Genomic DNA, 8,969 nt, shown 5'->3' with positions numbered 1-8,969 from the left:
TTCACAACACTAAGCTTCTGGCCCATTCTGCCAACATACAAGCTACAAATGCTTGCTCACCAGCCAAGGGGCATTCTTCAGCAACTTGTTTGGAAAATGAATAAAAATGAATAAAAATCCATACAAAACAGATATTCGAGCAGTTTCCGCAGGAACACAGATACGTGTGACCTCTACCTTTTAATTTCCGTATTGTTCCATCTGTGGCCACCGTCCTTACAAAGACATTTCAAAACCAGCAGTAATTAAGTTACTTAGTTCTGGCTACACTTTGCAGCTGCAGCTACACATTAACACTCACTGAAGCAGAGGCTACTGGGTGGCATTTCAGCCAACTCTCCCAGGCGCAGGACACAAGCAGAGCGCTGGCATGTGGCTCTTCCAAATTTAACACTTTGGAATCATCAACGGCAATATGGAAAGCCAGCTTTGGCTCTGGGTGGGTCCTGGCCACTTTCGTCAACTCAGCTTCACTATTAAAAGTCATAATCTGGACTCCATTACTGGCAAATATTTAATCTGAGACACTCGTTTGCAAGAGTGAATGCCTTCTGGCGGCACCCCTAGCCTCAGTGAGCTGCATTTCAGTCTTGCTGACACAGTCAAACTCTGTCCTGACAGCAACTAGGAGCTGATAAAGAAATCTTTACCTGATAAAGAAATCTTCCAAAACCCTACAATAAACATACTCAAAGGTGAATTGTTAGACATTGTCTCATTAAAAACAAGTACTAGACAATAATTCCCACTGTCATTTACTTCTCTTCAACATTGTGCTGGAGGTCCCAGTCCACATGATAAAACAAAAATTAAAAACAGTAAGGTGTTAAAATTGAAAAGAAAAAGCAAAACCATCGATTTCAACAAATTTTATCTTCATTTACATAAAAATCCCATTATTGTTAGAACTAGTAATGAAAATGAGATTAACACAAAGAAGAAAATTGCATTTTCATACTTCGCCTACATATTTCTAGAATTTTAGCATAGCAATAAAAATAAGCTACCTAGGTGTGCATCTAACTAAAGATATGCTAGTGGAAAAAATTACTATGTTGTATTGAAAAAAATTAACAAAGAGCTAAACCAGTAGAGAGATATACCATGTTCATGGATGGGAGAATTCATAAAGATGTCAGATTCACCAAAAATAATTTACAAATTCACACACTTCCAATCGAGAACCCAATAGAAATTTTCATGGAACTTCATGAGTTGATTCTAATATGTTTATGAAAAACAAATTGACCAAGAATAAGCCGAGGTAATTTGGAAGAAAAGTAAGGTAGGGAGACTTGCCCTAATAGATTTCAAGACTTTTTACTTAACTATAGTATTTAAGACAGTGTGGTATTTGTATAGGAATAGAGAAATTTAAAAATTCAATGGGACAAATTAGACAGCCCAGGAATAGACTTACTATAAATTATTTATCATCTAGCCAGTTGCTAATACAACTGGTTATCCTTATAGGAAAAAAAAAAGACAAAAGTTAGATCTCTACCTCATACCATTCACAAAAGTAAATAAATTTCAGCAGAATTCAACATGAACAGCCAACTTCTGGAAGCAAATGATCACACACACACACACACACACACACACACACAGACACACACACAATTTTTATAACCTTAGGATAGAGAAAGATTTCTTAAACAAGGTATAAAAAGCAAAAATCTTAAAAAAAAAAAAAAGCGAACTTGGACATCATCAATGTCCTTTAGCCAAAGACCACCAAGGACACATTTGTCTTTGAACAAACCGGATTTATTGCTGGTGAGAGCATGGGGAACTGAGAGGCATCTCAGTAAGAGGGGCAGATAAGATTTGTGTTTGTGTCAGGTGATTTGGGGAAAGGTTTAAGGAAATTGGACTTTGCTCTGGATTGGGTGCTCTTAGACGCCGGATATTCTTATAATCTTAATAAATCTTATCTACTGAGGCCGGAAATAGCATGAGGGTCCAGCAGCAGCAGGCACTCAGATTAGCCAGGACAGAGGACTAGCAGGTGGTTTTCATGGTCCGACAATGCTCATCGTTGTCTGCATTCAGTCGTGTTTATGGAATGGTCTTGTTTTTCTCTTAATCCATTCCGGTCCCAGGACAGCTTTGGCAGATGTTGCCATTCTGTGAAATCGTTCGCGTGTTGCAGAAGACCAAGTTCTGAGATGGTGCCAACCCAGCTCCCGGATGTCAGGGCTTACTTTTCTCTTCCTCGATGTTAAATTCAAATCTAACAAAAGATACTGCAGACACAGTGGGAAGATGAGAGGCTCTCTCCGAGAAGATGTTATCAAGGGATACACTTGGCTTCTAGTAAGGAACTTAGAATTCATCCTAAGAACAAGCAAAAAGCTAACTGAACTGAAAAACAACTGTTTTGAGATCTGTTGGAGAAATGAGGTCACAGGGCAAAGTACTGACCCCCCGATTGGAGCGATAGATGAATACAAGGGACCACCACTTTCTACACCCTCTGATCAGGAGCCTCTGCAGAAACCAGTGCTGAGCAGGAAAACCTGAGCCCTAACTGGAGAATTGCTGGAAGCTTGATGTAAACAATTCGGAGAGTTAAAAACTCCAGGGGAACCCAGTCATAAGGGGGACCCCGTGCTTATGCGAGTTCGACCCCTAGGAGCCCCATGAGGTCTTCGTAATGAATATAGGAGAACAAATCTCCTGGTGCTTGTATAGAGAGAGAGGACACATTTGGAAAACCTCCAGAATATTCTGTTATGAAGCCCTGCCCTCATCGGAAGCTGCCAGAGCCTAACCTACGTGAGGGAAGGGAAATACCCAAGGTTAATGCCCCCCTTAACCTTGTGAGGTCAGGAAAATACTGAACTCCAGGCCACTCTAGCCATCCTGTCCCACCTAAGAGGGGAAAATGTGGAGAAGCATGGTGAAGTTCACCAACTGATGGAGCTGAGAAAGCGTCTTCTCCCCGGCCATTTTACCCCTACGTTTCAAATTCTATTTACTGCAATTCCTTTTACCCAGTGTATTGTGTCTGCCTTAAAAAAAGAAAAGAAAGAAAGAAAGAAAAAAAAGACTACAAAGCATGCTAAAAGGCAAAACACACCGTTTGAAGAGACTTAACAAGCATCAGAACCAGAATCAAATATGAAGTGTTGGAATGATCAGATCAGAATTTAGAAAAAAACACAAAAAACTATGATTAACATCCTAAGAACTTTAATGGAAAAAGTAGACAGCATGCAAGAACACGTAGATAATGTAAGAAGAAAGATGGAAATCTTGAGAAAGAATCAAAAAGAAATGCTGAAGATTAAAAAAAACCCAGCACTGTACTAGTCATGAAAAATGCCTTTGATAGGCTTCTTGACAAACTGAACACGCTGAGGAAAGAATCTCTGAGTTTGAGGATATGAAAACAGAAGCTTCCGAAAATGAAGAGCAAAGAGGAGACTGAAAATAAAAAACAGAACAGAAGATTCGAGACCTGTGGGACAGCCAACAAACACGTAATGTGTGTGTGGTGAAGCCGCCAGAGAGGCAAGAGAGAGAGAGAAAGCGACAGAAGCAAAATCTGAAGCTGTAATGACAGAACGTTGGAGGTGTGGCCCCCTCGGACTTTGGGACTCACCGTAAAGCTACAGGAAACAAGACGGTACAGTGTTGACGAAATAATAAACCACCCGATTTAAAAATGAGCTAAAGACCTAAACAGACACCTGACCATGGCAAGTAAGCACATAAAAACAATGCTCAGCATCACGTGTCCTCAGGGACATGCAAATTAACACGATGAGATACCGCTACACGCCTATTACAAAGGCCAAAACCCAGGACAGCGACGCCACCAAACGCTGGGGACGGTGGAGCAAAAGGGGCTCTTGTCCCTGCTGACGGGAACACAAGATGACACGGCCGCTTTGGAAGACGGTGAGGCGGCGTCTTACAAAACTAAACGTGCTCTTACCGTGTGATCCAGATATTGTGCTCCTGGGTATTCAACCGAAGACACCGAAAACTGATGTCCACACAGAAACCCGCACATGGATGTCAATAGCAGCGTTCTTCATAATTGCCAAAACTCGGAAGCCACCAAGACGTCCTTCGGTAGGTGATGGATAAATAAGCTGTAATGCATTCAGACGACAGAATTTTATTGTGCTAAAAACAAACAAACAAACAAACAACAACAACCACAAAAAAGCTATCAAGCCACGAAAAGAAAAGAAAGAAACTTAAGTACGTGTTACTCCATGAAAGAAGCCAGTGCGAAAATGCCACATGTGGTCTGATCCCAACTCTATGGGACTCTGGGAAAGGCCAAACTCTGAAAACAACCACAAAAAAAATTAGTGGTTGCCAGGGCTTTGGGAGGGGGAGGGATAGATAGGCAGAGCTCAGAGGAAGTTTAGGGCAGTGAACGTACTCTGTATGACATTACGATGGTGGATACGTGTCATTCCATATTGGTTCAAACGCATAGAACGTACAATGCTAAGCGTGAACCATCACGTGAACTGGGGACTTCGGCTGATGATGACGTGTCAGTGCAGGTTCATCTGTAACGAATGTACCATCTGGTGGGGGGGGCGTTAATTGTGGGGTTGTCCCCTGTGGGGAGGGGTGGGGGTAGGGAGACAAGAAGGAGACAAGAAGTATATGGAAAATTTCTGTACTTTCTGCTCAATTTTGCGTGAACCTAAAATTGCTCTAGAAAATAAAGTTTATTAACTTAAAAAAAAAAGAGAGCGACTTGGCAAAGGATTACTGTTGTGAACATATCGATAAACCCTGAAAATCAGTAAGACAAAAGAAAAACAACCTAGCAGAAAACCCACGTCGCATACCCCTCGTATCAATTTCCAGGATCGCTATAACAAATGACCGCAAACTTGGCCACTTAGAAAACAGTCATTTATTCCCTCACGGTTCTGGTGGCCGGAAGTTCAAACTCAAGGTGTGGCAAGGCTGCGCTCCCTCTGAATCTGGGAAGATTTTTTCCAGCTTCCAGTGGCTCCCGGCCTTGCCCGGATTGTGACCATGTCACTCCAGTCTCTGCCTTGTCTTCCCGCAGCCTCTTCTCATTCTGTCTCAAATCTCTCTTTTTCTTTTCTCTAAGGACACTTGGCCTTTGTATTTTGGGCCCACCCAGTCAATCCTGGATGTGTTTATTCAACAAAGGATCGCTCCGGGCTGGGAAGACCTCAGAAATAGGACGTTGAGGAGTAAAGCAAGTAGCAGCAAGGTAAGTAGACTCCGACGCACAAGGCGTGAGGTTTAAAAACGCGCAAGGCGATCCTAGGTAATGTCCAGTGATGGCAGATGTGGGTTTAGAACCTCCTGGGCTGCTTCCCGGTGTGACCCGGGACCCGCCACTTGCACAGAGGGCAGGGAGCCGCCGAAAAACGAGGCAGACTTCTCCAGATGGGTGGATGGCTGTTTCAATGACCAAGAAACGTGCCAGGCTTGTCTCGGGTGGCCACAAGGCATCTCCACCCCTACCTGCCAAATCTTAGACGTTATATAGGGACCTTGCCTGGGTTCAGTCGCTCTACTGTCCTGGTGGTCTCGATGCTACCTTATCCCTACCTTAAGGCCGCATTAGATTATTTTCTCCATAAAATAGTGTTTCTCTCTGTCAGCCGGAATGGCTCTTGCTCTGGCTTGCCTGTCCCGAAGTGCAATTCTTCACTGTTCCTGAATAAACCCATTTTTATTGGGACATAACTGACTTTTGTTTTTCAAGTCGACATGCCCTAGAGCCTCAGGAGAGAGCACAGCTGATCCGGCCCTTCGATCTTGGACTTTTGGCCTCCGAGGCAGTGAGACAGCACATTTCTGTTGTCCTCGGCCACCGCGTCTGTCGTCATTTGCTATGACAGCACCAGGAAAGTCATACAATGGGTAGACACAGGCGTCTCGCAATTGTTTTATGTTACATTTTACCAATGCTTGGAAGTCGAACATATTTTCATTTGCTTATGGGCTCTTCAGGCTTCTTATGGGTTCGATTTTCTGTTTTGTTTCATTTTGTTTTAATTTTCACAGCTATATTGAGATAGAATTCACCCATTTGAAACGCATAATCCAGGGGCTGGGGGTGCCAGGCTTCCTCGGTCACCCACCCCACCCCCTGTCCTGACTGCCCTGTCGCCACCCACATCCGAAGCTCCTGGGTTTGCGGTGGGCTGGCGCTCCCGCTGGGCTGGCTCCAGTCACACCCCAAGGAGAACCTCATTCGGGGGCACACAGGTTCTCACGTGCTCTGCCCGGAACTGCTGTCCTTTCCAGAACCCAGCAGGTGCTTGAGAAACACTTGTTAATAGCCAGTGTTATTGTCTCGTCTATTCTTGCATCTTCCCATGTGATCCTCTCAAGAACTAAGACAACGAAGCACTGTTATCTCGGAGAGACTCAGGGAGCTTAAGCAACTTGCCCAGGGTCACACAGTATATGGGAAAATAAAAAAGGAAGGACCGACACCCTGGCTGCAGCCACAGGTGCCCCAGCCCATCAGGCTCCGTCCTCCGCCTGATGCCAGGCAGGCACATTAGGATGGTACAAAGGAAGGAGTCCTGTGGTGGGGGTGCGGGGGCGGGGCGGGGTGCACGGGAGACGTGGCGCGGTGACCTGGGAGGGTGGGAGGCTGCGGAGCTGTGCTAGCTGAGGGCTTCCCGGAGGAGGCAGCAGTGGCTGCCAGGGCCCCGATGATATTCTCAGCCTCTCACTCCACCCCAGCCCTTGGATTTTACTGCTCACCAGATGACTCCTGCCAGTCTGGAGTTGCCAGACTTGTTCCAGGGTGGGGTGTGGCCACCTCAGAAGTGTGGGCGTCTGAACCAGATGGTGACTGGCCTGACTCGGTGGTTCTGCTGGGTCGTCCCCGCGCCACTCCACTGCTCAGTGTGGGTACAGGGAGTCTGGTGGCGGCAAGACAGGCAGAAGCAGAGTCGGCGCACCCAGAGGCAGAATGTCGCACAAAGCGGGCAAAGGCTTGGTGAAGGATTCGAGGACGGATCCCACACTGGGGTGCGTGGAGCCGTGGGGGCAAGGGCCTGGGGTGGAGGGGCGGCAGGGTATAAGGCTCTGGGGCGGAGGGGGCAGCAGCACGGGGAGAATGGGATGTGGGGCCACGGGACAGGGGCCACGGCCGGGGCCTGGCTCCTTGCAGGTGGCTGGGTGCCGTCCTGCCCTGACTGTGCCATGTGTCCTCACGGTTGTCTTGAGGTCTCACTTTTCCCCCTGGTGATGCCTGGGAGTATCCTCAGAGGAACCTTCCGTCCTGGCCCTGTGCTGGCCTAGCTCCAGGCATGAGGACAGACACGGTACTCCCTCAACGGGCTCCTGGGCTGGGGGAGGAGGCAGGGACAAACAGGGACCAGGCAGCTGTCACCGAGGCTGTGCTAGGGAGTTGGGAGAGGGGACAGAGTTGCATCTTGGGAGGCGAAGCCAGAACTGAGTCTGGTTTCAGGTTGTAAACATGACACTCACAGTTCCTTTCTCTGGAAACTGCAGAAAGATGCTGAGAAGTGGATTAGAAGTGCGGGCGCCCCCTGGCTTGGGGTGGCCGAGCTGGCGGGAGAGGGGCTGTGGGGCCACCCGGAGCCTACCACCCGGCAGCTGTGAGGAGAGCAGATGAGGTCACCTCTCAGAGCCTCGGTTTCCTCATTCTTTCGATGCAGTGCCGATAAGATTGCAAGGCCCACGTGAGATGGCGCATGCCACATGCTCAGCCCCCGCTGCCAGCTCAGAGCCCCCAGGACAGGCTCCGACTCCCTAGTGAGGGCTCGGTCAGGCCGTTGACCTGCCTGGCTGCATCTTGTTTCTCAAATCTGCTGTCACGGGGCCTTTGCAGATGTGGTGCCCTCTGCCCAGGACACCTGCCCCTCCCCCACTGCAGTGCGAGCTCGTTGGACTCGGGGTCCCTGACCGGCCTGTCACGGAGCCTGTGGCACGGGAGTCCCAGTGGGAATGTCTGTGGGCCCATTCATGTGTGTGACACTCTTGCATTCGGTGTCATTACCCCTCTGTCTAGACCGCAAGGGCTGGCCACGTCTGTGGTGCGGGTCCAGCCAGCGCCTGCCTAGTAGGCCGACAGGAGTCCCTAGTCAGACCCCCTCAGAAGCCCTGGGTCCCCCGTTCCCCTGCAGTGAGCGGGCAAGGCAAGGAAGCACTTTGGATGAGCAGCTAGAGCCAGCTATCCAGCTCCAGGCCGTCTGGGGACACTGTTGACCTCAGTCCCTACCCAGGGGTCTGCTTCCTCATTTTACTTGGCAACAATGGGGCTGGGCCTGGGGACCAGACATGGACAAGCGGAGCCAGAGGCTGTCCCCAGGCACTTCAGGTGTGCACAGCAAGAACACAGACAATGGACGACAGTTAAGAAAGGCAGGGAAGCCCCACCTCACCTGTCTCACTTGGGAAACGTATAACTGAGCTGCCCACGGTCCTGGGATGGGCATCAGGATGCCAAGGAACCATCGCCCTTCGCAGACTCCTCCTCCCTGGTCTTGAATTTGATTCAAGGCCGAGGCATTAAGCCTAGAAGGGGCTCTAGGGAGCCTCAGACAGTGATATGGGTGGGGCGTGTGTGTTGGGCGCATGCAGAGCCGTCCCTGGCCCACTGAGGTTACACGTGAGTCCCCGTGGGGATGTCTGTGGGCCTGTGCGTGTGTGTGTAGGTGTGTGTGTGCATGTGTGGGGGGTGTGGGTGTGTATGTGTGTGTGTAAGTGTGCACGTGTGTGTGTGTGTGTGGGTATGTGGGTATGTAGGTGTGGGTGTATGGCCAGCCCTGGGCCTCTGGGGTTACACAGGAATTCCATAGGGATGTCTGTGGGCCCACTGGGTGCAGGCAGGCGGGGGTGGGTGCCGAGAAGGTGGGGGAGTCCCGGTCCACGACGCGCCCCCACCCCCTGCAGGATGGACCCCTTCGAGGACACTCTGCGGCGACTGCGGGAGGCCTTCAGCTCGGGGCTGACGCGGCCGGCCG

General features: G+C 49.0%; 1 protein-coding gene across 1 annotated transcript in view; it reads left to right on the top strand.

The window, feature by feature from the left end:
* The first annotated feature begins 8,739 nt into the window (after window positions 1-8,739).
* ALDH3B2 (aldehyde dehydrogenase 3 family member B2) overlaps window positions 8,740-8,969 on the top strand; it is a 6,723-nt gene continuing 6,493 nt past the window's right edge. The window contains 1 exon segment of the mRNA XM_023524101.1: window positions 8,740-8,961. Within this exon segment, the coding sequence (XP_023379869.1) occupies window positions 8,762-8,961 (200 nt within the window). The 5' untranslated portion in view covers window positions 8,740-8,761.

The sequence above is a fragment of the Pteropus vampyrus genome, unplaced genomic scaffold (genome assembly GCF_000151845.1).
Source record: "Pteropus vampyrus isolate Shadow unplaced genomic scaffold, Pvam_2.0 Scaffold446, whole genome shotgun sequence".
NCBI classification, from domain to species: Eukaryota; Metazoa; Chordata; class Mammalia; order Chiroptera; family Pteropodidae; genus Pteropus; species Pteropus vampyrus.
The sequence above is the reverse complement of the archived record's forward strand: the minus strand, read 5'-3'. Positions and strand labels throughout refer to the sequence as shown.